The sequence below is a fragment of the Selaginella moellendorffii genome, unplaced genomic scaffold (genome assembly GCF_000143415.4).
Source record: "Selaginella moellendorffii unplaced genomic scaffold, v1.0 SELMOscaffold_45, whole genome shotgun sequence".
Classification (NCBI taxonomy): Eukaryota; Viridiplantae; Streptophyta; class Lycopodiopsida; order Selaginellales; family Selaginellaceae; genus Selaginella; species Selaginella moellendorffii.
In genome coordinates this window covers 551,152-577,354 of record NW_003314306.1, presented here as the reverse complement: position 1 = coordinate 577,354, position 26,203 = coordinate 551,152, and the positions used below count along the sequence as shown (strand labels likewise).

Here is a 26,203-nt window from a genome sequence, read left to right as displayed (position 1 = left end):
CCAGTTTCCTTCAACTTCTTCACTTATACTCTGGAGAAGGCAGGCTAACTTTGAAAGCAAAGGCACATCCCCGATCTAGGCTCACACGACGGTGGAGCTGAGCCACGGAGACAGTGTCATGGTGTGAAACGATTTGTACAAATCTTGTACGTTGGCGCGATCTTCGCCGGGCAGCCTCTCAATGAGCCCGTGTTCCAGCAGAAGGAGGAGGCTACAAAGGATTTAAGAATGGGGCATTTTTTATGGGAGTGAAAACTATTTTGGGACTCTCCTCAAAGCTCTACATATGCTTTCTCCAGTCCAGAGTTTAATCTCGGACGCTGAGAAATAACGTGTGAAGAGATGGTCCTGTAACAGCACTTCTCGGCCCTGGTGATGCAGCCCAATGACAATCTCTATTGACTTGGGTCTTGGCGAGGGCAGCATTCCACATACAGATGGCATGTAGGGTGGAACTTTGCTCGGCAGAAAGGAAAGCTGGGAGAGTGTTCCTCCTCGCCACCCAAAGTCGATACCATACATGGGGAAATTGGTGATGGTCGTGGATGTAATTCCCCGCCTCCAGTGAAGCTCCTGGTTGTGATGATGAGCAGGATTGAGCTCCAGCCAGTCCAGCATGCTCTGAACGGATGCTCCATTGCAGGAGGTCTTGGCTTTGTGTATGAGATTCGCAGCATACGATAAGTCCGAAGCAACTATGTCACCAGCTCGAGGCGCATGAACCTGGCAAATGGCAATGGCATTGCCGAAATAGTTTTGGGGGACGAGTGCTAGTTTCGGGCCGCGCAAGTTGACAGGGAACGAGAGAGACGTGTCAAGGTAATGCGGAACTCCCTGTGCACGTAGCATAGACGACCATAGCATCGACAACACTGCCTCAAAGCCCGTAGCTTTTCCACCGTTGTAGGCAAAGGTGCCGGTTGAGATTCGCGCTTGCAAGCATCTATTGCGGTTTGCTCCATTCGAAGTGTCACCAGATTGCAGGGCGTGTTGTTGCTTGCATCGATTTGCTTGTCGGGTGCAGCAGCGTCAATGATTGGAGGATCCCTAGCCAAGGGCACCCGTTCTCTTGGAAAGCTCTCACAAAATATTGTGCTTCCACGGTGAACTTGAGTCCATGCGTTGAGGAAGCTGTAGAGGCTGGAGCCGTCCAGGACAATGTGCAAGAAATGAACTGCTATGGCAATGCCCCCGCAGCGAAACTGTGTCACTTGGAACTTGATAACAGGAACATCGCTGGGATTGACAACAGCGGTGTCGAGCGATAAATCTATGTCTAGTGGGCACTGGCGTATGTCTTGCCAATCTTGGAAGCTTGCGTCCACCTTTGACTCCACAAAGTGGACACCTTGGCCGTTCATGTTTACCTCGAGCCTTCCACTCCCGCTTTCCCTGAGCCTTCCAGCGAGAACAGGATAGAAGACTAGCACCTTGGACAGTGAAGACCTGAGCCTGTCTAGAAAACTCTTGGCTCCTGTGGCAGGGACGAAGCAATCCCTGAAGAAGAGCACAAGTGCGCAGAATTCAGGCTTGCTGTAGCAAAGATCAAGGTTTGAGAGAAAATGAGGTGAAGGTGGTAGAACGTGCTGAGGCCGAATGACATGGAAGGCAGATTGAACAACTCTACTGCTGCTTAATTGATTGCAGTCATGAAGAGATTCAGAATGAATCGCATCCATTGCTGGTGCAGCAGTGTGTCCAAGGCATAACTTTTATAGCAGGTGCAAGCTTACCTTCCTTAACTACAAAATGCCTAGTACGTTGGAGTCCCACAAAGTCCTGATACCTTAGGACTTTGCAGGACACACGAGTATTGGTGGCTTATAGGTTTGCCATATTTCTCTTATGATGATAGACTTTTGCCACTAGTGAATGACTGCTGGCTGCGGCATTTGCACTACAAGATGCCTGCTAGCTCTCATGTGGCATTTGTCATGGAACACATCAGACCAGTCTTCCAGGTTGGCAGAGTTGAGCTGCTCAAAAGCCTGCATGGCCACTGCTGCTATCATGCTAGCGCTGGTACCACTTGATTGCGCATAGTGGTGCTGAGATCTGTGTCCTACGGGACTTCTACGGATTGGCATGCAGAACCATTGGATCTGGTGGCAAAGAACCAATTTTATATCCTTTGCATCAGTTTAGTGTTAAGGTCTTATAAAAATAAGTTGAAAGAGTGCTTTGCAACTAGTGATTATTTATAGACTTTGTCAATGACTTTTAACACTTACTTTGTTTGATAAAGATTTATCAGTGGGCTTATTTACTGGATGGTGTTGCAAAGGATCATGTTATTAAATTTATATGGTTTTTTTATGTTGATATAGCAACTCTACCTTTGTCAATATTATTTGATTGCATTTAGTCTGTGTATTAAATTACATTAAGTTTTGGAAGTGGTGAATCATTCCTTGATGATATGTTATCTGTAACTAAGTATTGTTGAAGGATTAGTGTCAAATATTGACTAATGTATTTTTAACTTTGGTTAACTTGGTTGTTAAAGAGCTTTGAGTAGTGATTCACTCTTGCTTTCTTTTAGCTTTGTTTTAATGTTGATGGCATTGAAGTGATACTTTATCATTAACATTGTTGTTGTTAAGATTTAAGTGAAATGAAATATCATTCCATAGGTCCCCCGACTTGCCAATCTTGTTTAGCAAGTTATCCGACCAGTGTAACATGGTTTTATGTATAAGCATGAAAATCCTTAACCATCGACTTTTGTTCAAACCCATCTCATTAAACACTTAAGAACTACTTTCCCAACCTTGATAGCTTCGCTTTATGGCAAGCTTCAAGATCACACTTCTGTTGTGCCACTCTAATTTTGTGTGTTCTATAAATTATTTACATTTGTCTTTTTAAACACTAACTTACATAGAATTGCTTTTGGGAACCTTGAAAGGACTTTGTTTCTTAATTTGTTAAAGCCTTTCCTTTTGCAAGTGTTTTAATTGTCATATGGTCTAATATAGACAATTCTATATTTTAGACCTTCCATGGCATCATAATTGCCAGTAGTAGCACTTTTGAGCACCCATTTAATTCTCCACTCTCAACTTGCATAACCATCTTTGGCTTTGCTTTTTGCTTTTTATGGTTTGGTTCTTTCTGTTTATTACTTGCTTTTGGTATCACATATTTCTTTCAGTTATTCTTTTCCAGGCTAAAAGGATAACTTTGCACTTTTTACCATGCCTTAGTAAATATTTTTAAGGTTGAACCTACCCAATAGCCTAGGGAGTGGTTTTTCAATTTAGATATGCTCACTTTATAATCCCACACACCAGGATTAACATTACTACTTATGGGCCTTTATATGCTCGTTACTAACCTTGCTAAAATCTTTTTTGGTTTTGTCCAATTTAGATAAATGGACTTATTTCGTCTCCACAACCTTAAACATTGGATAACACCTCCTATTTATTATTTGTTAGAGACTTAGTTTCTTAGTCCTTATCTAATGCCCTTATGATATCAAACACCACTTTCTGGTATTTTAAAGTGTTTAGTTGTCCCAATAATGGCATTCTTTAATAATGAGCATTTCCCTTTATGACATTGTTTTATTATATCGCAACATAAACAATTTATCCCCTCGAGGGATATATCTAACTTTTTTATCCTAATAAGAAGTTTTAGGTAGTTAACTTTTACCAATCCAATTAATTATATTGCATATTTTGCTTAGTTGCCTTATAGTTGTCAAGTTTTATAACTCATTGCTAGTGTTTCCACACCTCCATCATTATTTGGGTCACCACACTCTAACTGTATATTTTTTAGCTTAGACTATGTCATTCTCATTTTTATTAGGGTTCCTTTGGCAAAGGATTCTCATGAATCTATTAACTAAACTTCAAAACATCACATTTTGGCACATTTAGTGTCTCCACACTATCAATTCTATAAGCTTATCCTTACAACACTTTCCACTAAGTTTTTGTCAAAACCAAAGTAATCATTTCTCATACCAACTATTAGTTAGTATTGCACTATAGTGTTTATACATAATTCTGTACTAAAGTTGTTTTGTTCTAGGAACATCTTTCCCACAACTTTAGTATAGCATATTCTGCCATCAATGAGATACTCATTATTCTTATACTTAGATTTTATGATCCTTCCCATTCTTTGTAAGGTGCAACACACTTTAGTCTAAATGCTTTCATTAGTCCTTTAGGATCAATTTTTGACTTTATTTGAGTTATCCAGCTTTTTGGACTTTGCCAATTTGACTACCTATAAGGTTTTAAACTCTTGGCTATTTTTGAGGTATCAATTCATTGGAATATAACTTCTTGTATTTATGTTCTACTCACAAAGACCATCTTTACAAATGTTATCCTGACTCTTCATTATTTTTCATTTTTTATGGGTTACCTTTGCCCCTTAAAACATAATGAGAATAAGTACACCCCCAACTCCTTGGGTTTGTTCCAACATTTATTAAAGATAACTTTGGCTACCATTTCAAAGACTCATGTCCTCATTTGTATTTGACCTCCCAAAGTCATTAATTTAAGTCTTCAATTCATGAATACTAACTTCAATTATATGAAGATAATCTTGTGACTCCTTTATTGTTTTGGAGTCTTTATTTTTCCCATGATCCTGCACTGAAGAAAAGGGATACTTTTATGCATTCTAGTATGTAGATGTTTTCTTTTTTTGAAGCATACAAGAGTGAAATCATGCATGAACAACATAATGCAATGCTTGCTCCACTTTTTTAGGAGCTGAGAGGATGCATCCACAATATTCAAGTGTAGGGAGTTTCGTTCTATCCCTTTTGAGTTATATTCTCATTATCCCAACCATTTTACAGGTTCTCAAGCTGAGATTTCATGTTTATGGCTTTGTGGGAGTTTCTTCATTTTCAGAGCAGGCACGATATCACACTCAATTATTCAAGGGAAAAGTTGGCGGAGTTTATCAGTGGAGGTATCCAACCCATGGCCGTGCTGCCACGACCATTTCTATGTTTCCAGTCATGAATGTCTCTATTCCCGCCAGGTACTCCATAACACCATTCGTGCCTCTGAGGCCTTCTTCGGACAACAGTATCTCCCTCTTTTTATGCTTAAACTCCTCTTTTAGCTCCTGGATCATGCTTATCACCTTTCCGATTGCATGGTTGATCCTCAAGTTTAAGCCACGACAGGAACGGAGACGTTGACAATCATACTCTGCCTTTTGAAGCAACGGGTGATCCAGCATCTCCTGCTCCAGCTTCAAGCCCTGCATGAAATCGATCACAACAAACAAAGCGGTTCAGAGACTTCTCTCAGCGAGTATATTTCTCCCTTGCGATCCTTCATTAACGTCAAAGCTCTGAGTAGATGTTTGCCACTGACACGTAAAACGCTGCTTTTTTCTCGTCTTTCTCAACTGCATGCCTTGCCACACTCAAGCCAGCATGACCATGCGCTTGACGCCCGCAAGCTGAAAGAAAGCACATCCAATCCACTCCATCAGCAACAAAAGGCATGCTCTCAATTAGCTCCATTGCCACATCCAAATGCCGAGCTCTTGAAAGGATATCAACCATGCAGCAATAGTGCTGCTTCGAAGGTTGGATTCCATAGTCGTAAACCATGCTTCTAAAGTTTTGGATCCCCTTGTTAACTTTGCCATCTTGGCTGCTGGCAATGAGGACCATGGCAAAGCAAGCCTTGTCCGGATGAATTGTTGATCGCATCTCATTGAAAAGCTTTTTCACCATTGCTGGCTGTCCACTTTCCACAAAACCAGCTAAAATGGTATTCCACGAGATGATATTGTGGCTAGGCATGGAGTGAAAGATTCTCTTGGCATCTGAAAGATGTCCGTTCTGAGTATAAGTTGCCAGGATTGCATTCCAAGTAGCTTCGTCTCTCTGGGGCATATTGTCAAAGACAACAAGTGCTTGATCTAGATAGCCATGCTGGGCATATGCCGAAAGCATCGTGTTAGTTGATACCATGTTCCATTCTGGAAAACTATCATAGAATCTCTTGGCTTCGACAATGTGTCCATTTTGAGCATATGCCGAAAGCATCGAAGCCATTGCAATGAGATCCCTTTGGCCCATTTGGTCATAAACATGCTTTGCTTCTTCCAAAAGACCATTTTGAGCAAATGCGGTGATCATAGACGTCCAGGACGTGACTGTGTGTTGAGGCATTACAGCGTAGATTCTTCTAGCATCTTGGATATTCCCTGATTGGGCATATGCAGAGAGGATGGCATTGTAAGAAACTAAGTTCTTCACAGGAATGCGATCAAATGTTTCTCTCGCCTCTTCTAAGAAACCATTCTGCGTATAAGCAACCATCATAGACGTCCAAGAGATGACATCATGTTTTGGCATGCTATTAAAAACATCTTTTGCAGAGTCAATTTCCCCATTTTCAGCAAAAGCCACCATCATAGAGTTGCACGACACGAGATTCAGTTCAGGCATGTCACGAAACATTCGCTTCGCATCTTCGAGATACCCGTTCTGGGCATATGCCGTCAGCATTGCGGTCCACGAGATGGAATCTTGTCCTGGGAACGAATCAAACACACGCTTGGCATCTTCCACATGACCGTATTGTGCCAATGCTGCAAGCAAGGACGTCCATGTCACCAAATCCCTCTCAGGCATGCAACTTTCTACAAAACTAAAAGCTTCATCAAAATCCCCGTTTTGGGCATATGCAAGGACCATTACATTACAAGCAATAAGATTTCTATACGGCATTCTTGAAAAAACATTCTTCGCTTTTTTAATTAATTTGTGTTTAGCATAAGAAGAAAGGACAGATACCCACAAGTTAAAAGAATGCTGCGGCATCTCGTCCAGCAGAATTTCCGCTTCTTCAAAATACCCAGTTTGCGTATATGCAGAAAGCATCGTTGTCCACGAGATAAAGTCTCTCAAAGGCATTTGTAGAAAGGTCTCGGTGGCAACGTCGATTTCCCCGGTCAGTGAGTACAGTGCTAACATAGTGTTCCAAGAAATAATACTTTTATCCGGCATATTTGAAAATACAGACCTAGCATACACCAGTTGCCCAGAACGGGTATATGCAGTTAGCATCGCATTCCATGCGACTAGATTCCACGCCGGCATGGCGTCAAAGAGGGATTTAGCGCGATTGAGCTGCCCGGCGCGCGCATAAGCTGAGAGCATGAGCACGAAAGAGAATAGATTCTTGCGTTGCGATTCCTCGAAAGTCTTTGTCGCATCGTCCAGGCTCCCCAATTTTGTGTACATTTCGATCAGCCTGTTGTGGATGAAGATATCGCCTGGGAAGGAGGTTAGAATGCGAGCGTGGATTCTTCTGGCAGCAGGCAAAGTGGTGCAAGTATCGATGAGACCCAGGGATTGCGCTCTCTCCATTTCCCATTTCCAAGCTTACTATTTAGTGATTAAGCAGGCATGGGTTCGGCTTTGGCATGGGATTAAGGCATGCCGAGTCGAGCTTTTGATGATCAACTGATCTTGTTCATATTTTGGGACATGAATGCTTTAAGCAGGTTGTAATTAACGCGTTTGTGCCAGCCCCAACCTCAACTGCTGCTCTAGGATAAGTGTTCAATCTCAAATATGAGAGGATGTATTTTATCATCCACACTACAGGTGGGCTTTCAGACGTTCAAGAACAAAGAAGGTGTTCAATTCATCATTAAAGATCGCAAGATCTCCACCTGCAACTATAACTCTATTGAGGCATAACTATGCATGTGTGAAATTTTAGACTTGAGGAGGAGTTTTCACACTTCTCCATCTCCAAGTAGAGCTTCCCATCCTCGTATGGCTCCACGACGACTCACCAGTCTATGGTTGTTATGTTCACGGTGGATCTGCTTCACTTGTGGCTCGTGGTCCATATTGATTCATAGGTACGCCATCGTGGACTTCCATAGCACTGAAAAAGTTTACAAGACTAGCTGGAGTAGCAAGAATTAGGGGCTGTGTTGAAGTTGCATTCCTTGATTTGATTTGGTAGACTGGCAAGTGATTTTGTGCAGGCCATGCAGACTTGTTTGATCCATACTTTATACAGAAGCCAGGTCTTGAATAAAATTCCCTCTCATTTAATCATGTGATTTCTGTGAGAGCTCATCTCATCTACATAGCGAAGAGGTTTCTTATATAAGGGGGCTTCCTTTGACAAACTCCGTGATGCCCAAGGCCACAAGTCCAAGCATGGCCGCTCTACCGTTCCATCTCTCAGCTTTGGAAGTGAAGACTCCTCCAATGCCACCAGAAGCTTTCTCGATACTCACTCCTTGGAAGAGAGGCACCAACGAAGCCAGCGTGAAGAGCAAGGCTGCTCCAACGAAATAGCTGCTTCCACCATTGTCGAGTTGGCCAAGCAAGCCCCTCCCGGAAGCAAGCTCAACACCGAGGGCGGCGGTGAAGCCGAGCATGGCCAGTCTTCCATTTACTGCCTCAGGCACTGGTCCAGAGAACGCAAACAGGTCCGAGAAGCTTGCCTGAAAGACGAAACCAACAAAGGAATCTTAGCTTTGAGATCTGAAGAGCAAAGCAGATGAATCTATAGAAATGAAGAGGGAAATGATTTATGGATCTGGAGCCTGCAAACCTGAGAGAATGAGAGAAGTCCGAGGCAAATAAGAACAAAATGCGGGACAACCAACAAAAGACAAAAGACAACCATGAAGAAGGATTCTAAGCAATGGCCGTTCTAGAGAAGCAGATGTAGTACCTCAGGCTTCTTCGGCTGAGGAGGAGTCTGGATTGGAGTCACAGGACTTGCTGCTGCAACCTTCTTCTCAACTGGTGATGTTGCTGCTGCCTGATCTGAATCTCCTTCCTGCGAAAAACAAAAGCAAAAGGCCAGGCTGATGTTTAGAACAAGTGCCCAAAGACTCCTTTGGTTTTACCTTGGTTGCTCTGCACACAAGAGGGTGAATCCTTCTGTACGAGACAATGGAACTGGATCCATGCCTGGACAGAACCAGATGCTGCTGCTTCAACACGACTGCAGACGAAGACGATGATGAGAGAAGCGCAGATGCCATTGTCGCGCTTGTATCAAATCTACACACTACAGAAGAAATTTCTCTAGCCGAGAGTGAACAGTAAACAGGGAGATGAATGTGAGCCAAGCAATAGAGCAAGCAAGCTGCTGCCTGAGGTTTCAATGAAGATATCACAGCCAAACCCTGAGGAATGACTTCAGGGTGACTCTTGTATTTCAAATGCTTCTTGGAGGCCGAGGCTGCTCCACGTCGAAGGCATCTCTAGAAGTTTCTCAACACCTGTTAGGAATGAGCTCTACGCAACCACTAGGGCTGCCCGTGAGAAGGTTGCAGTCTTTTGATTCCTACATGGGTGGTGATAACGATAAGTCGTAATAGTTAATAGAGGTTTTTCAGCAGCAGTTTGCCATGTATGCTACAGATATTTTGAGTAGCAAACCTAAGATCAAAGATCTTTTGAGCAGAAAGTGAGAAAGTGAGTGGATCATGGTAATGTTTGAATTATACTAGGCTTTTCTAAGTTAATTCTTTGGCTTCACTGAAGCCATCACCATCATAATGTACAATGCATCTGGCTGATTGAGTTTTGTCTAAACCACTATAAAAGAAAGATTATCGTATTTATTAGAGACAGACATCCATCAAGTTTCAGATAATTGAGGCAACATACTTGAATCAATCCATTGTGAGCACTATATTCATTCATTCATATACTGTTTATGGTCTTGCAAAAGCTCATATACTGTTTACGGTCTTGGAGTGTTCACTATAAAGCATGAGACCAAAAGATTTTAAAATGCTAGAAGATTGCCATTGTCATGACGTCGTCCATGTCTTCCTGATCTTGGCCTTCGATGTCCTACTCCACGCTCCATGCAATCTTCAAACTATAACCTCCATACTCCATGCTCCAGAAGTGATGGATCATCTTGTTGGTCTATATAAGCTCCTCTTTTGAAATATAGCATCACTATAATGCGCCTGATTCTCCAATGCTAGTACGAAGGCAGAGGCTTTAGGGCGATTGATCGCACGCTATGCCTTCATCCACGAAATGTATGCATCAAAGATTATGGAGGAGTCGCAGAGCAAAAATGTTTTAGGCGGCGGACAAGGATTGATTCTATTTCTAGGGTTCTTGGAAGAAAGAAGCGCTGAGCGAGCGGTAAGCGCCGATGCTATGCTGGTTATTCTCCATCTCTGGCCGGGATCATCTCTAGCTGGAGCACGGATCTAGCGGGAATCCACACAGTCCGGCATTGTCCTCGAAGGACGAGGCATCGAAGCTCCCGAGCTCCGCCGGGATGGGGCCGGAGAGATTGTTGTTCGCGACGCTGAAGTACTCCAGCGATGAGAGATCGTGGATTTCGGGCGGGATCACTCCGGAGAGCTGGTTCCAGGACAGATCGAGCGTCGCGAGCTGGCCGAGATCCGCGAGCTCCGATGGAATATTTCCGGTGAGATCGTTCGCGGAGAGATCCATCACTTGCAACCCCGTGAGCTGCGCGATCGCTGGGCCGGGGATTTGGCCATCGAGGTGATTGCTGGAGAGATCCAGCGTCGCGAGGCGGGTGAGATTGGCGATGGCGTCGGGGATGGAGCCGTTGAGGTTGTTGCTGTAGAGATAGATCTCCTCGAGGGAAGCCATGGCGCCTAGCGACGATGGTATCGCGCCGATGAGAAAATTCTGGGACAGGTCCAGGAACTCGAGCTTGGAGAATCTCTGGAAGAGGCTCTCGCGAATCCGGCCACCGATGCCAAGGTTGCTAAGGACGAGCGTCTCGATGCTCTCAAAGTTTTGGAAGCTCTCGGGGATCTGTCCGGTGACGCCTTGAGCGCTGGAGAGCTCGAAGTCCTTGAGGTTGACGAGGTTGCCGAGAGAGTCCGGGATGTCACCGTAGATGGAGCCGCCGCCGGTGGAGTCCCTGTTGAGAACAAGAGTTTCCAAGTTCGTGAGGTTGCCGAGAGAGTCCGGGATCCTGGTCGTGAAGGAGTTGCCGTCCAGGCCGAGGTAGCGAAGCTGTGAAAGCTGGCCGATTGAAGATGGGATCTCCCCGACGAGGTAACAGTTTGAGAGGCGGAGCTCCGTGAGCTTGGAGAGGTTTCCAATGCAGTCGGGCAGACTAGCAGCAGTGGTGGTGCTGTTCGTGGGATCAAAGCCGAGCTCCAGGTTGACGTAAGTTACTTCACTCAAAGAGCATAGCGGCTCGAGGCTTCCCCAGAAGTAGTTGTTGCTGAGGTCCAGGCGTGTGATCTTCGTGAGGTTGGACAGCTCCTGGGGGAAACTCTGCGAGAGGGAATTGGAGGAGAAGTCCAGCGTGGTGAGGTTGGACAACTGGGATATGCACGACGGGATGAAGGGCATCAAGCCGGGGAGTCCCGCCATGAAGAGGTGCTCGAGGCTGCGGAGGTTGCAGAGCGTGGTGATGCTTTCCGGATCGCCATCGTCGAAGAGGTTGTACGAGATGTCGAGGTACGTCAGACCGGGAGGAAGCTCGGAGAGAGAGCTTGCTACTTGGCCGAAGAGGCTGCAGTTGCTCATAGCGAGAAGCTTGAGGTTGGGCAGGGAACTCAAGGCTTGGGGAATCGGACTGGAGACGTTGAGGTTGGACAGGTCCAGGGATTCCAGTTGTGTGAGCTGCGGTATGGTGTTTGCGATGACGGACAGGCCTTGCTGGTTGCTCAAGAACATGGCTATAGAGCTTAAGTTGAGGGTGTTGACACGTCCAGCACTACAGAGAAACGGGACTTCAGAAGGACAGAGAAATAAAGTTCGAAGGTTACCTGTTGCACGTAATCCAGCTCCATCCGCAGCAGTCAGTGACGTTATTCCACGAGAACAGGGAGGCAGCAGTGTCGACGAAACCGGACTTAAAACTTATAAGTGCTCGAGCATCCTCGGGGTCGCAAGATTGTGACACGGTGGTGAAAAGAGCGAGCAGGAGAATGAGTCGGCCAAGCATCTTGTGGCAACCTGGAGTCCCTTTCATCCTGGGCACAGCAATTTATTACGGTGAAGAACACACCAGGTACGTGGGGGAACTTTATATAATCTGAAACGATGCGTGGATTACGTGCAGGTAAAGAATGCTCGACTTATGACATGGAGGGACTTTTAGTAGGCGACCGACACTTCCAGTACGCCTAACAGGGTGGCAGAGGTGTTCCACACAGGCCAGGATTCATGGCAAAGCTGGAAGCTGGGAACTTGTGGATGCCCCCGGCTTGAGGAATAGCTCCGGTGAGATTGTTGGCCGACACGTTAAAAGCCGCGAGCGAGAGAAGGTCGTCCAGTGCGGTCGGGATGCTTCCGGAAAGTTGGTTGTACGAGAGATCCAGCATCTCGAGCATATACAGGTCACCAATCTCCGGAGGGATCGTCCCGTTCAGTGTGTTCCTGCTGAGATCAATCAGCTGGAGTGCGTTGCCGTTGGAGATGCTCGTTGGGATTTCTCCGGAGAGATCATTGCGAGACAGGTTGAGACTCGTCAGTCCTACCAGGCCTGCTAGCTCCGTCGGGATTTCTCCGGAGAAGTGATTGTTGGAGAAGTCTACAGCAGTGAGGCTCGACAGGTTCGACCACAAGGCGGAAGGAATAGTTCCGGTTAGACTGTTGCTGGCGAGCGACAGAAAGGAAAGATACGAGTATACCTCGTGACTTCCCGTCGTCGTTGGAAGGCTAGCGGGCAAGGCTCCAGACAGCTGATTCTCCGACAAGTCCAAATAGAAGAGAAAGCTACGCTCGAGAGAGTCGGGATAGAAGTCGAAGGTGAAGGACCCGTTGAGCTGGTTGGCATGCAAGTCGACGCTGTTGATCATCGGCAGATACTGGAGCTCGTTGGTAAGCTGGTTGTGTGACAGATTAAGTGACGTTAACCGCGTCGCTGTGCTTATCCAGGATGGAACGTCTCCAGAGAGGTTGTTCTGCGACAAATCCAGCGTGTCCAAGGCACTTTGCTGAGACAGCCAGCTTGGTATCGGCCCGCTGAGATTGTTGTTGGAGATGTCCAACACCTCGAGCCTTTCAGTCATTGATGGCCATCCGTCAAGTACTTCAAGCTTGTTGTTACTAAGCTTCACGTTCTCCAGGCGGCAGAGAGCTGTTGGGAATCTGCCCGTGAAGAGATTGTTGGAGAGATCAATACTTCCTGATGGGGCGATGTTTGCCAGCGAGTCGGGAATCTGGCCGGACAAAGAGTTGTTTGACAGGTTCACAAGGTAAGCTCTGCGAATACTTCCAAGCTCCCAGGGAATGCTTCCACTAAGATTGTTTGATGCCAGTTGGAGCTCCCGAAGCGTCTGAAGTCTCCCAAGGTTCCGAGGAATGCTACCTGACAGCATGTTGCTTGAGAGGTCGAGAACTCGCAGCTGCGGAAGGTTCCCGAGCTCGGAGGGAATGCTACCCCAGACAGTTGTACCGGTGATTATCAGCGTCTGTAAGGTGGTGAGACCAGCAAGCTCGGAAGGAAGCGGCCCATTAATATAAGGTGCGGTCGTAATTATCATCTCCTGCAGGCTGGTGAGGTTCTGGATGCTACTGCTGGGAATGGCACCTCGCCATGCACGACCACTGAGCCGAAGAACTCGAAGATTGGTGAGCTCTCCAAGAAACGAAGGGATGGAAGTTCTTGCATTTTCGTCAAACATGTCCACCATGTCAAGAATGACGAGACTGGAAAGGTCGCTGATTCCATACGGTATTCCACCGGTGAACTGATTCCCGTCGAGACTGAGGTAAGTGAGACGTTTGAAGTTTCCAATGGAGTCCGATATTGAGCCCATGAGCATGTTTCCTGACAGGTCCAGATACTTGAGCGCGGTGAGATCGAAGAAGCAGTCTGGAAGTGTGGCACTCAAGCTCATGGACCTGGACAAGTCGAGCTGCTCGAGACTGGTGGCGTCGCAGATACTTCTCAGGAGTTTGCTGCTGAAGATGTTGCTGCTCAAGTTCAGGTACTTCAGCTGCGTCAAGTTTGCAAACGATGGCACTCCTAAGAGATTGTTGGCTGACATATCCAGGAACGTCAGGTTCGGCATTGCGGTGCCGAAGCACTGCGGAACGGCACCGTGAAACTGGGAGTGATTGAGCGAGAGGTGCTCAAGGTTCTGTAAGTCACACAAGCTTGTGGGGATTCTTATGCCGAGGGGATTGCTCGACAGGTCCAAATGCCGCAGGCTAACGAGGTTGCTGATGTTCGTCGGCAACTGTCCCATAAGTGAGCTCCCCGCCAGCGAAAGAGCCTCGAGACCCATCATGGAGCCTATCTCCGGAGGAATGGCCATGGAGAGCTGGACCGTGGAGAGATCGAGATAACGAAGGTACTCCAGCTGTGGAAGGTACGTCACGAATACATTTACGCGAGCTCTCGACTTGGCCGCGATGTTGTAGTTGGAGAAGCCCCAGTCGATGGAAATAACGTTCCCGTGGCTGTTTGAGAACCGCGAGGTGGTGAGACGATGGTTATATCTTTTCTACTGGGGAAAAGGAAGTACGTACCTATCGCAGGTAATTCCATTCCATTTGCAGCAGTTTGTGTTGTTCTGATTCCAGTGTACCAGCATGTTTTGGCTGTCAGTGAAGCCGGCCTTGAAGTTGACGAGGAGGAGCATCTCTTGCTCCTTGCAAGTCGCGCTCTCGGATTGGGACTGGGATTCGACGGAGACGAGCATGAGGAAGAAACCGGTTGCGAGAAAGAAGAGTTGGTACGAGCTGAGCTCCATTGCTTCCCACAGACCAGGTACGTGGATTTTGGAGACTTAAATGGCGCTTGGGATTTCTTAGGTGAGGAATGCTTTTGTTACTGATAGGCATGCGTTTGGAGTACTTGTTTCGGGAGCTTCACACGTCCGTCGTGGAAAGTAAGTTAAAAGTTTTCTCGTGGTCACAGGCTTTATGTCGAGTGAGGTTTTTTTGGTCAGTTCGTGCACAAAGTGTGTGCTACTTAGTGGACTGATTTGTTTCTTGGAAGGTTTTGGATTGAGAGAAACGCATTTGCAGGCTCTGGGATGAGAAAGCGAAAAATATCACGGCTCGTTTGAAGGAGAAAGAACACGAAAAGAGACAAGGATCGAGCAAGAAAATCCTTCCTGACAAGACGAACAGGTTTATAGCAAGGCTTTCCAGAATTTTTTTTAACTTAGTCTTGCAGGATTTTGGGAAACAAAACTCAAGAACAAATATCACGGCTCGTTTGAAGGAGAAAGAACAGAAAACGAGACAAGGATTGAGCAAGAAAATGCTGATAGGTACAAGTTTTATTTGTCTCTCTTTCCAGATTTTCTTAACTTACTCTTCCAGGTTTCTGGGTAACAAAACTCAAGAACAAAGGGGACTCCAATAAATTTGAAAATCATCAATGGCTCACGCTTATATTCTTTGCAAGATTTCAAGTTGTGACACACAAAGCGAAGATCATATAAAAAATCAGTCGTTTACACTTTATGCTTTCCACCAAGTAAGTTCTAACGAGAGGTAACAAAGCATTTTTGTTTAGAGGATGCACGACTCGCTTCTAAAGATATCTATCACAAATCTAAAGACGAGGTTGAGACCATAGTAGTACGAAGCAACAGTGACGCTGGTACCATTTCCAAATCCATGGAAGCTCTCGTTGCCATAAACCCGGACGGAGAAAGCTATGGTTTTCTCCGAGATGTCCCTTCGCCTCTTGTAGGCAAGAGTCCCCACGAACAAAGGATGGTTGTCGAGAACAAACTGGCCGGTTCCAAACGCGACGCTGGCTCCGCTCGCAACGTAGCCGCCGTAGTCCATTCCAACTTGGGGGGAGTTATACTCCGGCCCAAGCGTGAGCTTTTGCCTGAGAAGCGAGGCGTAGCCGGGGTTGTAAGGAGGGAGGTCGAGGCATCCTCCTCCCAGTGTTTGCTGCCCGGAGGTTTGGGACGAGTTTGCTGGGTAGCGTACGTTTTGTCCGTAGAAGATGATGGTCTTCTTCGAGCATGCCTGGAAAAGAGACGATTCGAGAACTTGGAAGTTAAGAGAGGGAAAGTGGTACCTGAGAAATCGTCGTGAACGAGGAGATGATGGCACACGAGAGAAGGATCGCGTAAATCATACTCACTGCAGATAGTTCACTAGTAGAGAGCTCCAAATGAAAATCTCCAGACTTAATGATAGAAGTAGTTCACCGAATCCGGAGACAAACTAGTCCCATAGATGTCTCTCACGAATCTAAAGTCAAGCGCCTGTAACGCCTCACTGTAAAGAGCTTCACGGGAAACTTATCCACCTAATACAAATCGTATGAAATAGAATCATAAAGAGCGGCTCACCGAATCAGTAGTACTTTGTAAGGTGGCATTCACTTCATATACACTTTGTCTCGCCGTGCTTCATTGTGATAAATGCGGACGCGTCTATCTTCAACCTCTCCAGCTCCTGGACAGAACAGACCGACGACATGAGAAAAGAACTTCACACGAAACAGACCTTCTGCAATCTCGCAGGCGGTTCCAGCAGCGGCTCGTCCGTCAGAACAAACGTTCCTGCGATCAAGTTTAATTCACAACAGGCCAAAGAAAATAAAAAGAAGAATCGGAAAAGACTGACCCCAGTGCATCGCAATTGATAGCTTGGATCTGACGATTCGGTGGATGGCCACGGCATCCTCTGTCAACGTTGATCGATATATAAGACATATATGCAATCGGATCCTGGTTGGTGATTTACCTGGAGAGCAGTGGATAGGACTCATGAAGTAGCGAGGGCTGTAAGCTCCGATTGGAATGAATGCGAAGTCAAACGGTCCATAGCGTTTTCCAATCTCTTCAAATGCGGGACAAACAGACAATTGAGCTGCAATGTCAAGTCAGCGCACGTTACAGAGGAAAAGAATATAAAGAAAGAACTTAGCCACCTCCTGTGCCTGTTTCTGGAACGCCACCATTGTGGTCGCTATGCCGAGGAACAGTGCAAAACCCCGTATCACCGGCGAAGTAGAACTTCCTCTTGTCTGCTTCCATGACCCAAGAACACCAGAGCGTCTGCATTGCAACGGGTGAACAGGATAATTACAAAGCTCTGACTTAAGTTCTTTCTAACCTTGTTTCGATCAAATATACCACGACCAGAAAAATGTTGGCAAGGCGTGCATACCGCCTTGAGAACTTTAGAACCGCTGTACGGTATTTTATGTTCTTCCCACCAGTCCAATTCCACCTGTGATGATCAAACGAGAGGATCCCGAGAATTACAAACGATCGAGAAACATACCACGTTTGTGATTCCGATTCCGTTAAACCTGGTCACAACAGTAAACCATCACTGAGAAAAAAAACTATTTCTTTACACGCAAGCTAGATCTTACCATTTTTTTATTCCGAGCGGGACAAGATAGAGAGGCGTGTTTCCTAGAGCTCTGACGGTTGTCTCGTCTAGATGGTCTGTTCAAAGAAGTTCGCTTGAGAACGCTAGGAAAAGAAACAAATCGATCGAGATGTTCGAGAGTACCGTAATGGTTGTGAGATATAATGACCACGTCGATGGGAGGTAGCTCCTTTATTGGGAACGGAACAGGCATCACACTGCAACACCACACAAGGTAAAGAAGGACAAAGAAATTTGTTACTACCGTTTCGGCCCAATGATGCTCGAGGGAGAGCAGCGCTCCGACCACACTGGAAAACTCTCGCTGGGTTAAATCTCTGGCAAGAGCAGCGAAATCGCAGCTCACCTGGATCCGTGAGGATGTTGAGACGATCGAACTGGACGAGGAATGTCGCGTGGCCGATCCATGTCACCTGCCATAGAAAATTTCCCAAGAAATCACGCTTCTTGGCTCCCAAATCCTGCCAAGAAATACCTGGGCCGATTCCTCTGGCGGGCTGCGAATGCTCGCCAGATCTGTGCTGAGCGGCCGCAGTCCCAATCTCGCGCGCACCTCGGCGGTCACTTGGCAGCGCTTGCGATCGAAATCCTGGAGGGGAATAGACGAGGAAAGAATGATCGATCGATTGAAAGAAAAGAAAGGCGGCCTTGCCCTGAGCATCATGACGATCGCCTCTCGCGCATTCCCCTCGAATCCAAACGATGGCCATGGATTCCAGAATCCCTTCCCCCTCGCGAGGTGATGATCGCGCGAGCTGCCGTCGCGAGCGCCATCGGTATTCCCTTCTTCTCCCATTGTGTTCTTGTCAGTCAGTCATTCTAAGGAGGTTCTATCATGTCTTTATCAGCAAAATTCGGCCTTTAATGTTGGTTTATTATCCGTAGTTAATAACTAGGGGTTTAGGGTTCTTCGTGGCTATGGCGAAGCGGGAAGACGATCTCCGGACGCCGGGCGAGCTGCTTGGCCTGGCGTCCGAATTCAATGCCGGCAGAGGCTCCTACTGCCACGACGGTAAGATTTACGCCTCGCTCGTCGGGATCCGGCATTTGATCGAGGCGAAACAAGGCTCGGATGATCTGGTAATGGGCGAATTTGCTGGAAGAAATTTCTGCTGAGATCTTTCCAGAGGCCTACGATCGAGATTCGCAGGGAGAAGGAGAGGGACGCAGTGCCAGAAGCTGGATCGACAGTCACTGCCAAGGTAGAAATTTATGGAACTCCTTTGATATTTCTTTTCTTTTGCTTGTTGCGATTGTAGATCACGAAAGTCCAGGCACGAATGGCTTCGGCGGATATCGTTTGCGTCGGGCCAAGGGCCGTGAAGGAGAAATTCACGGGCATAGTCAGGTACCAGGATTTCTTTCCAAGTTCTCGTGATGTTCTTCAAACTTGTATGGTTTTTATTTTCTCTCTCTGCGAAGACAACAGGATGTAAGGCTCACTGAGATCGACAAAGTAGACATGCATTCTTCGTTCCGGCCTGGAGACATCATTCGAGCGGAAGTGGTAACTAAAACTCGTCACTTCACTGTTCGATCGATCGTTTTCTCTCGATTTTTTCCCAGATCTCGCTCGGAGACTCTCGCGCTTACTATCTTTCCACTGCAAAGAACGAACTTGGCGTAGTTTCGGCTGTGAGCGTCGCTGGCATGCCAAAGTTCTTCCTCGTTTCTACCAAAAGTTTTGCGATTCGATTTTTTTTCTCTGTGTGTTCTTCCAGGTGCTACAATGGTTGCCGTAAGCTGGCAAGAAATGCAATGTCCTTTAACGAACCAAAGAGAACCACGCAAGGTCGCGAAGGTGGTCACTTAAAACGAGTGATCGAATATTTCTAATCACACAAAGGGATATGCCGTGTCCGGGTCACCGTCCATCCAGGTGTGGGAATATCAGCCGTTGGATGACATTAACTTTCCCGCTTCTTTACAAACGCTATCCCGCCATTTTCTCAGCTAGTACCACATTCTCTTTTCTAGGGTTCTATCGGCTCTCCAGGGTTTCTCCGCGGTGGCCGAATCGGCATTGTGGTACGCAGGTAGTGTCCTAGCATAGATCGAGATTCCAATCGCGCTCCAGGCGATTGGAAATGCAGCAGATCGTGAGGAAGAAAGGGCGGGGCGGAGGGAGCGGCAAGGCGATTGCTCCTCATCCGGATGAGCTGATTGGGGTTTCTCCCCCTCCCATCGAATCGCAGAAGCCAGGGTCAGGGAGGAAGACGATCGATCTGCTCAAGCTCCGCGCCGGGAAGGCGGCGTCATCGCAGGAGAAAGTGGTGCCCGGGAAGAAGACAATCGATTTGCTCAAGCTCCGGGCGGGAAAGGGTCCACAGGAAAGGTCAATCTCTCCAGCTCCAGTGCACTGCCAGACATCCTCGGGGAAGAAGCCAGCGCCAGTAGGGAAGTGTGTGAAGCCAGAGAGTGTGGGAAGCACAACGAAAGAGGAGACTGGTAGCACTGTGAGCAGCAGCGGTGAGCCTAAGCAGTTTTCTCCAGAGACTGGACTACAAGGAGAAGTAGTGAAGGAAGAATCTCACAAGCAGGAAGGTGGAGGTGGTCTCTTCTCAGTCGAGCTACACACAAGGCTTTCGTTGCTGGAAGATCGAGTCACGCAGTTGGCGAGCGAGCTCAGAGATACAAAGCAGCTCCTTCACGCGAGTCATCCTATGAGCAACCAGGTTCTCACAGATATCCAGAGCAAGATTTCCAACATTGAGAAGGTAATTGTGTCCCGTGGAATCGAGGGAGGGAGGAGGGAGCTCACGACGAGTTGTGGGCTTTCCCAGGAATCTACGATAGTTACTTTGGAGGAGAAGTCAGACTCGGAGGGCAGGAAATCCAACACGGTGTCCGTGCACGAGAGTTTGCTGACGGTTGCCGACGAGTTTCTGGCTTCCTTGAAGTGCTCTCAAGCTGCAAAGGTCCCTTCCACGTCCATAGAATTGAAAGCACTGCCCTTGCTCCGTTGTGGGAACGACAGTAGTGTGGAAAAGAGCTGCGTGGCTTCTACTATACGTACTGGGACTTCGGAGAAGAGGCGACGGCATTCACTAAGTGACAATCGCTCCTCCGGCAGCTACAAAAGCGCAAACACGTCTGCCTCGGACGTGGCTTTTGAGGCTCTGGTGGGTCTTGAATGTGATGAAGTCCTGTCGGAAGATGTTACCGAGGACCAGGAGAATGCGGTACCCGCGGTGAATGTTTCTGCTTTGGAACTGCCAGTAGACGACACGGAGCCGGAACTTTGTCAGCTCGGAAGTAAATCTGTGCTGGCGGGATGGTTTGTCTACGAAGCAGAGGGAATGCTTTTGGCACACGATGATGGTAGCTGCTCGTTCTACGATGTTGCTAATATGGAGGTAAGCTGTTGTTTATATTCAAAGGTTTTTCTAACAGCTTCAGATTTTTTTGATTTGCAGGAGAAATCTCAGTACAAACTACCCGAAGAACTAGTCCCTTCGACTTGGCGAGATTGCTGGCTTATCAGAGCCGCAGGAATGGATGGTCGCTCGTGTAAATACGTAGTGGCAGCTTCTGCTGGCACTGCAGTTGATCCGGCATTTTGTTCGTGGAACTTCTACGATAAAACTGTAGCTGCGTATCGTTCCGAGACCCCATCTTGGCCGACGACACCCCATAGCAACAGAAGCTCGAGTCCAGAATCTAGACGCTCTTCAAAGGATACCTCGTCCCTGGGATCAGGCTCCACTCAAGGCCACAGGTTTTCCGAGTCCAAGGGAGAGCTGGAGTTCCCTTTATGGTGGTACACACCTTGTGGTCCTCTCATAGCTTGTGGAGGCAGTGGGCTGAAGACACTTACGCTCTACGACATTCGAGATGGTGATCGTGTCATGAATTGGGATTCAAAGAGATGCCTGTCATCAACTATGAGCTACAGTTCGCCGCTACAGTGGAGGAGCAGGGGTACTCTAATCGCCGTGGAAGATAAAGTCGTCACTGCATGGGACGTGTCCAATGCAGAAGCTCAGTGTGTCCACACCATCGATTTAGCCGGCAATGCTCCTCGAGCTGTTCACATATACAACATCGATGGTGAGTGCAATGGCGGCGTCAGACAAAGGTACGTACTTTCTGATGTCTATTATCGATTCGTTCTGACACTTCCACAGGATTAACTCTAAGAACATTGATGGAATCGTCGGAGTCGTTGCGACTCAAGAAGCTGTGAGCATCCTCGACTTTCGGGTCCCTTCAGGAGTCGCTGTGAAGATTCCAACGCTTGGTCAGGACGTTCACTCCCTGTACGCTCACGGCGAAGCAGTCTACGCGGCAGGCACGATTAAGTCGCAGTGTACCATCCAGCAATGGTCTATACGCAAAGGCCAGCCAATGATGCTCTACACGCTTCCAAAGTCGGCTTCTTCTCATCATCTACACACGCAAATATCTCAAGTTTGGGGAGACAAAAGCTCGGTCATGGCTGTCAACGGGAACGGCTTGTTCGTGTTCGATGCATCGACTGGCGGAGCTTGCGGACCGGCAGTCATTGGCAGCGATGATTTGTACTGTCCAACTTTCGACTACTCGGGTTCCAAGGTGCTGCTCATCTCCAGGGACCGGCCTGCGTGCTGGCAATATTGGCCGACAACACCCCTGTGGAATCTCTCATGGTAACTCGATAACGTTTCCATCTTGCCTTGACTCCGTTTTTTACTTTTGAGTGCTCACAGATTTCTTCTACTCGTATGCTTATTCACAAGTAAGTTTCTCTCGATTCAAGCTCTGTGTAGCCATGCTAATAAGTTTTGCTTGTATGCTACAGGAATCCTCCCCACGACCGCAAGAAAGGAAAAGCTGATAGAAAAAATCTCCAGAACAAGGAAATGTCCTTCCTCCTTTGGAGCCTTCGCATCCGTGCTTTTGCTACTCTTCTGGTACGTCGAAATTGCAGTTTTCTATCATTTTCCAGCTCAATCCATCCCTCCATACTTCCCTGTTCTTCCTTGCTCTCGTTCGAGATGTCCCAGGAGCTAACACCACCAATCTCATCGTCGCTCGTATCGCCACCTCTAGTTCTTCGATCGCTGGTATACGTGCTATCCAGATCCACCTCTTTACCACCTCTTTTATATGTTCTATAGCTCTGAGATCGCTCTCCATCTCTATATCTTCGATCCATCCCTCCATTTCCATGTCTTGGATCCATTTCTTCGTCTCGATCCATAGTCCTCGATCTTTGATAGCGGCGACGCGCAGGACCTGCAAACCTCGATCGATATCTTTCTCGAAATCTGGATCGAGATCTTGAGAACGAGCTCGTCACGTCCACAGCAAATCTGAAAGCCCGCTGGACCAGTGGAGGTAGAGCAAGAACCATTGTGAGAGCCATGGGGTGATTGATCAGCCATGGAACTGCTATGAACGCCACTGGTAGTCCAATTCCAAACAGACCAAGCACCTAAGATCAAAACCATAGCATCAAAATCTCGAAAAACGAAAAATCTTTGTTCTTAACTTACTGCTCTAAAATCTATTTGGTCTTCATCCTCTTCCTCTTCATCGTCCTCCTCTTCATCATAATCATCGAAATCTTCATCTTCTTGATCTCGAGGAAACTCCCATCTCTTGCTGCGCTCTTCATTGTCATGGAATTTACTTCTCCGATTGGAGTAGCCATTTTGGGTGTTCCAAGTGCTCTCTTTGATGAATCTCACCCTGTTTCTATGCCTCACGCTCTTGACATTGGAAGAATCCCACACGCTCGTCCTTTCTTCCTCATCATACCTCGCATTGCTGCAAATCGAGATGGGCCTCTGCGCTGCTACAATTCTTCCAAGCATGAAATGAAAAGAAGAAAATTATGGAGCTTTATCCGCGAAAACGAAAGGCCGAGACTCAAGAACACCACAAAGAAAAAAAAGAACTAGTATGATTTTAGCAAAAAGATGTCGCCGTTGCCGGGGATCGAACCCGGGTCGTCCGCGTGACAGGCGGAAATACTTACCACTATACTACAACGACAAGTGATGTTCAAAGGTCACATTGAATTGTAGAGATCCTTCCTTTGCTCATAGTATAGCTCTATTCTTTGTTCTTGGCCTGGAAGCCAAGGACGAGTAAGCCGACAGTGGAGAATGCACTGAGACCAGCACATGAATAGGCCATCGCAAGCAGAGTTCCCCGCAAAGACTGGAAAAATGGAAGAAACAAAGCAAATCGAGCTATGAGAAGCGAGGAAAGTTTTTTTAAAGACTTACAGCCGCAACCATTAGAGCATTGTCGTTTGCGTAGCTCAGGGAAGACTCTGGAATGTTTTTGACAGCCGCGGCAAGCTGCCATGATAAAAACCTTCATAAAATAGAAAAAAGGAGGCTTGTTTTGATAGTGAAGAAGAAACCAAAAATCATACCCGAAAACCAAGGCAATGGCCGCTCCTGTGAACGCTTTGCCCGGCGTGATCGCTACTTGTAAGGTTCCAAACTGGTCGTGGAAGAAGTATACGAGTTTCTAGTTCTTCTATGAAAAACAAAAAAGCTTCTTCTTTCTTTACCTTCAAAACTCTGGGCATGGTGGATATGTCAGTCTCTGGAGCTTCTCGCCCTCCCACTGCCTCTCCAAGAGCCAAGAGAGCTTTGGCTATCTGCAAACTTGATAAGAAATTGTTAGCGCGCGCACACACACACACACGCAAAAAATAAAGAAACGAAACGATGGCGTACATCTTGAAATTCGCCCTGAGCATATTGTCCTGTGGACTTGAAGTAGTTCCCAGCTCTGATCAGTCTCCTTCCAAAGGCTGCATGAATGAAACAAGCAAACGAGAAGTTACTCATGGAAGAGAACGAGTATACGTTGAAAAACTTTACCAGGTCCATTGCCACTCTTTGAGATTGCTCCCTCCAAACCCGTGAAAGCCTTGCCAATTTCTCCAACCGAGTCCGTGTCGGATCGCTCCCACGCCTTTGAAAGCCGCTGAAGAAGCTCTCCAACTTGGCTTCCACACTAAAGAAAATCTTAGCTTTGTCTTAGAAAGAACAAAACAAGAGAAGCGAAAGGAGGAGAAAAACGGGGCACCTCTTGATGAACAGGACCTCTGGATAGTGCAAACGCTGCATCGTTAACCTGTGAGCAAAAGAGAAGAGCCAAACAAAGATCAATTGGAACAACTCGATAAATGGATCACTGACTTACATCCACTTGCAAATCTCGAGGAAGGGACTTCAGGAAATCACGAGGCAGCAATAGGCTATCCTGCATTCCCGTCCCAATCTCAAAGTACTTCTAGAGAAGATTGACATTACCGACAAATCCTTGAGCCGCTTGGTGATGAGCTCGCCGTCGCTCTCAAAATCTCCAGGCCTCGATGCGGCCACAATGCCCGAGAATCTCTTCGACCTAATTCTTCCAGACCACCCGCGCTCCACAAGAGCCCCAGCAAATTGAGAGGAGACCAAAGAAGTAGCCATGAACCTACATTTTGAACAAACCTTTAAATAGGATAATGCTTGTGAAAGGTTTTCCATTGGAGGGTGCGGCAAACAGTTTTAAATCAGTTTTAATCCATATGGTGTAGCTTGTCTGGCTTGAGCTAATCCTTTTTCTCCTTGAACTTGTCTGGCCCACCAATTGCAGTCCAGGGGTCTTCTTGCAGCAAGATTTCTCCCCACCAGATCGCAACACCAAAAGATGCTACACACAACCTTTCTAGTAGCTTCTTGGCCATGACAGAAATGGCAATAGTGAGGCCCTCTATTGCTCCATCCTCACCCTTTTATCATTCAAACCCAAGATTTTTGTGATTTCTCATGATCTGGACTATTGTCTAGAACTTGTTGCTACCTCTTTGTTTTGCTGCTGATCTCTTTGAATCCATTAAAGTTCCCTAGATTGCCTCACTCTTGATTCTCCTGCCTAAATTCCAAAGAATTTTTAAATCTCACAAAAAAAAAAAGATAATTAGCTGCCACATGGATCAGATTATATTTTATCCTCCAGTCATGCTACTATATTATTATTCTCTTGATCTAATGAGATTATGTATTCTTGAGAAGAAGTATTTAACTTATAAAGTTAACTTAAACACCAAACAATCAACTAATGTTATAATTTCCTTACTAAGTGCTTCTAATATCTCAAACATCAACAAGAATTGATCTTCAAGAAGTGTTCCTTATAAATATTCCAATATAAAAGTTTTTTTTTTTCATTTATAGCTTTCATTTCCAACAAGCATTATTGCAGTATTCTAACATGAATCTGTCCATAGCACCTATGCTCAAGACATGAAGAAATTAAGTGTGAGCTAGGCTAATGAACACACAATTATGTTGCTCTTACTACTGCTCCATTTAGTTCTCTAAGGATCATGTTAGGCATATTCTCAAATTCCAATGAGAATTGAGCATTTAACGCAGCTTTGTCCATTTTGATCAAAATCACTGTTTTCTACTGGAGGGCAATAAATTTAATCTTGCTAGTGATAAGAGCATTCATGTCCTTCAGAACACCAAAAAGTGTTTGACTTATTCTCTTCTTTTTTTCTTCCTTGAGCTTCTTAAACTCCAACTCCTATACCTAATCACCTTGGTCACCTTCCCTATCATTTCCATTGTCCACATTCAAATTTTCCAACAAGAATATCAATGAGGTATGATTTGTTGCAGCTTGTGAGGTAGTTTGCACTCCTAAATTACCACTTTTAGTCTTTGATTTTGTTGTAGGCATTTGTGATGTGTCCAGTGATATCAACAACTAGCACTATCTTACCACTTATCATCACCATCCTTGCAAGTTCCTATTGCTTGATCCCCACAAGAATCAAAGTCTCATTTAGGGGCTAATTCTTTCAATTAGGTAATGCTGCTAGATTCAACACTAAATGCTCTGATTCTCCCTCTTTAATCTTTGAAACTACATACA

At 46.3% G+C, this 26,203-nt stretch overlaps 10 protein-coding genes and 1 non-coding gene across 15 annotated transcripts; 2 read left to right on the top strand and 9 right to left on the bottom strand.

The window, feature by feature from the left end:
* On the bottom strand, positions 1 to 1,027 carry LOC112350082 (shikimate O-hydroxycinnamoyltransferase-like). The gene has a single exon (XM_024685688.1). The coding sequence runs from the start codon at positions 862 to 864 to the stop codon at positions 256 to 258; it is 609 nt and encodes a 202-aa protein (XP_024541456.1). The 5' UTR covers positions 865 to 1,027; the 3' UTR covers positions 1 to 255.
* Positions 1,028 to 1,080: 53 nt separating this feature from the next.
* On the bottom strand, positions 1,081 to 1,679 carry LOC9655872 (13-hydroxylupanine O-tigloyltransferase). The gene is made up of 2 exons (XM_024685507.1): positions 1,227 to 1,679; positions 1,081 to 1,140 (listed from the first exon to the last, which is right to left on the bottom strand). The coding sequence occupies exons 1-2, from the start codon at positions 1,677 to 1,679 to the stop codon at positions 1,081 to 1,083; spliced, it is 513 nt and encodes a 170-aa protein (XP_024541275.1).
* A 186-nt stretch (positions 1,680 to 1,865) lies between these two features.
* On the bottom strand, positions 1,866 to 7,372 carry LOC112350044 (pentatricopeptide repeat-containing protein At4g02750-like). The gene is made up of 3 exons (XM_024685506.1): positions 5,354 to 7,372; positions 4,957 to 5,244; positions 1,866 to 2,102 (listed from the first exon to the last, which is right to left on the bottom strand). The coding sequence occupies exons 1-3, from the start codon at positions 7,370 to 7,372 to the stop codon at positions 1,866 to 1,868; spliced, it is 2,544 nt and encodes an 847-aa protein (XP_024541274.1).
* A 677-nt stretch (positions 7,373 to 8,049) lies between these two features.
* Positions 8,050 to 9,200, bottom strand: LOC9655871 (early light-induced protein 1, chloroplastic). The gene is made up of 3 exons (XM_002980515.2): positions 8,884 to 9,200; positions 8,706 to 8,813; positions 8,050 to 8,472 (listed from the first exon to the last, which is right to left on the bottom strand). Exons 1-3 carry the CDS (start codon positions 9,019 to 9,021, stop codon positions 8,125 to 8,127), a joined length of 594 nt encoding a protein of 197 aa, XP_002980561.1. The 5' UTR covers positions 9,022 to 9,200; the 3' UTR covers positions 8,050 to 8,124.
* Positions 9,201 to 10,005: 805 nt separating this feature from the next.
* On the bottom strand, positions 10,006 to 14,286 carry LOC112350043 (receptor-like protein 19). The gene is made up of 3 exons (XM_024685505.1): positions 12,132 to 14,286; positions 11,767 to 11,986; positions 10,006 to 11,714 (listed from the first exon to the last, which is right to left on the bottom strand). The coding sequence occupies exons 1-3, from the start codon at positions 14,263 to 14,265 to the stop codon at positions 10,199 to 10,201; spliced, it is 3,870 nt and encodes a 1,289-aa protein (XP_024541273.1). The 5' UTR covers positions 14,266 to 14,286; the 3' UTR covers positions 10,006 to 10,198.
* Positions 14,287 to 15,542: 1,256 nt separating this feature from the next.
* Positions 15,543 to 18,175, bottom strand: LOC9656318 (N-acyl-phosphatidylethanolamine-hydrolyzing phospholipase D). Of its 3 annotated transcripts, none has more exons than XM_024685541.1 (15): positions 17,979 to 18,175; positions 17,802 to 17,915; positions 17,673 to 17,739; positions 17,571 to 17,616; positions 17,450 to 17,523; positions 17,307 to 17,382; positions 17,213 to 17,240; positions 17,042 to 17,158; positions 16,857 to 16,983; positions 16,670 to 16,795; positions 16,550 to 16,609; positions 16,430 to 16,485; positions 16,273 to 16,378; positions 15,996 to 16,229; positions 15,543 to 15,943 (listed from the first exon to the last, which is right to left on the bottom strand). In XM_024685541.1, the coding sequence occupies exons 1-13, from the start codon at positions 18,120 to 18,122 to the stop codon at positions 16,307 to 16,309; spliced, it is 1,107 nt and encodes a 368-aa protein (XP_024541309.1). In that variant the 5' UTR covers positions 18,123 to 18,175; the 3' UTR covers positions 15,543 to 15,943; positions 15,996 to 16,229; positions 16,273 to 16,306. The 3 variants fall into 3 exon arrangements, with proteins under 3 accessions (XP_024541309.1, XP_024541311.1, XP_024541312.1); XM_024685543.1 differs by having other exon boundaries at positions 15,996 to 16,208; XM_024685544.1 differs by having other exon boundaries at positions 15,996 to 16,198.
* Positions 18,176 to 18,195: 20 nt separating this feature from the next.
* Positions 18,196 to 19,282, top strand: LOC9655869 (exosome complex component CSL4). 2 transcript variants are annotated; one of them, XM_024685547.1, is made up of 6 exons: positions 18,203 to 18,406; positions 18,454 to 18,528; positions 18,586 to 18,674; positions 18,749 to 18,833; positions 18,893 to 18,974; positions 19,048 to 19,282. In XM_024685547.1, the coding sequence occupies exons 1-6, from the start codon at positions 18,245 to 18,247 to the stop codon at positions 19,137 to 19,139; spliced, it is 585 nt and encodes a 194-aa protein (XP_024541315.1). In that variant the 5' UTR covers positions 18,203 to 18,244; the 3' UTR covers positions 19,140 to 19,282. The 2 variants fall into 2 exon arrangements, with proteins under 2 accessions (XP_024541314.1, XP_024541315.1); XM_024685546.1 differs by having other exon boundaries at positions 18,196 to 18,406; positions 18,893 to 19,282.
* A 66-nt stretch (positions 19,283 to 19,348) lies between these two features.
* LOC112350059 (KIN14B-interacting protein At4g14310-like) lies at positions 19,349 to 22,191 on the top strand. 2 transcript variants are annotated; one of them, XM_024685540.1, is made up of 5 exons: positions 19,349 to 20,682; positions 20,743 to 21,404; positions 21,454 to 21,954; positions 22,015 to 22,043; positions 22,107 to 22,191. In XM_024685540.1, coding segments are annotated over exons 1-4 (2,433 nt in total). In that variant the 5' UTR covers positions 19,349 to 19,413; the 3' UTR covers positions 22,016 to 22,043; positions 22,107 to 22,191. The 2 variants fall into 2 exon arrangements, with proteins under 2 accessions (XP_024541308.1, XP_024541307.1); XM_024685539.1 differs by lacking the exons at positions 22,015 to 22,043; positions 22,107 to 22,191 and having other exon boundaries at positions 21,454 to 21,970.
* On the bottom strand, positions 21,977 to 23,194 carry LOC112350060. Its single transcript, XM_024685545.1, has 2 exons — positions 22,804 to 23,194; positions 21,977 to 22,742 (listed from the first exon to the last, which is right to left on the bottom strand). The coding sequence occupies exons 1-2, from the start codon at positions 23,122 to 23,124 to the stop codon at positions 22,101 to 22,103; spliced, it is 963 nt and encodes a 320-aa protein (XP_024541313.1). The 5' UTR covers positions 23,125 to 23,194; the 3' UTR covers positions 21,977 to 22,100.
* Positions 23,195 to 23,196: 2 nt separating this feature from the next.
* LOC9656317 lies at positions 23,197 to 24,758 on the bottom strand. The gene is made up of 9 exons (XM_002980512.2): positions 24,586 to 24,758; positions 24,476 to 24,535; positions 24,359 to 24,406; positions 24,151 to 24,286; positions 24,004 to 24,080; positions 23,835 to 23,924; positions 23,694 to 23,764; positions 23,542 to 23,632; positions 23,197 to 23,473 (listed from the first exon to the last, which is right to left on the bottom strand). The coding sequence occupies exons 1-9, from the start codon at positions 24,748 to 24,750 to the stop codon at positions 23,366 to 23,368; spliced, it is 846 nt and encodes a 281-aa protein (XP_002980558.2). The 5' UTR covers positions 24,751 to 24,758; the 3' UTR covers positions 23,197 to 23,365.
* Positions 23,234 to 23,305, bottom strand: TRNAD-GUC. The gene has a single exon. It is a non-coding gene; the product is annotated as a tRNA-Asp (tRNA).
* Positions 24,759 to 26,203: the final 1,445 nt, after the last annotated feature.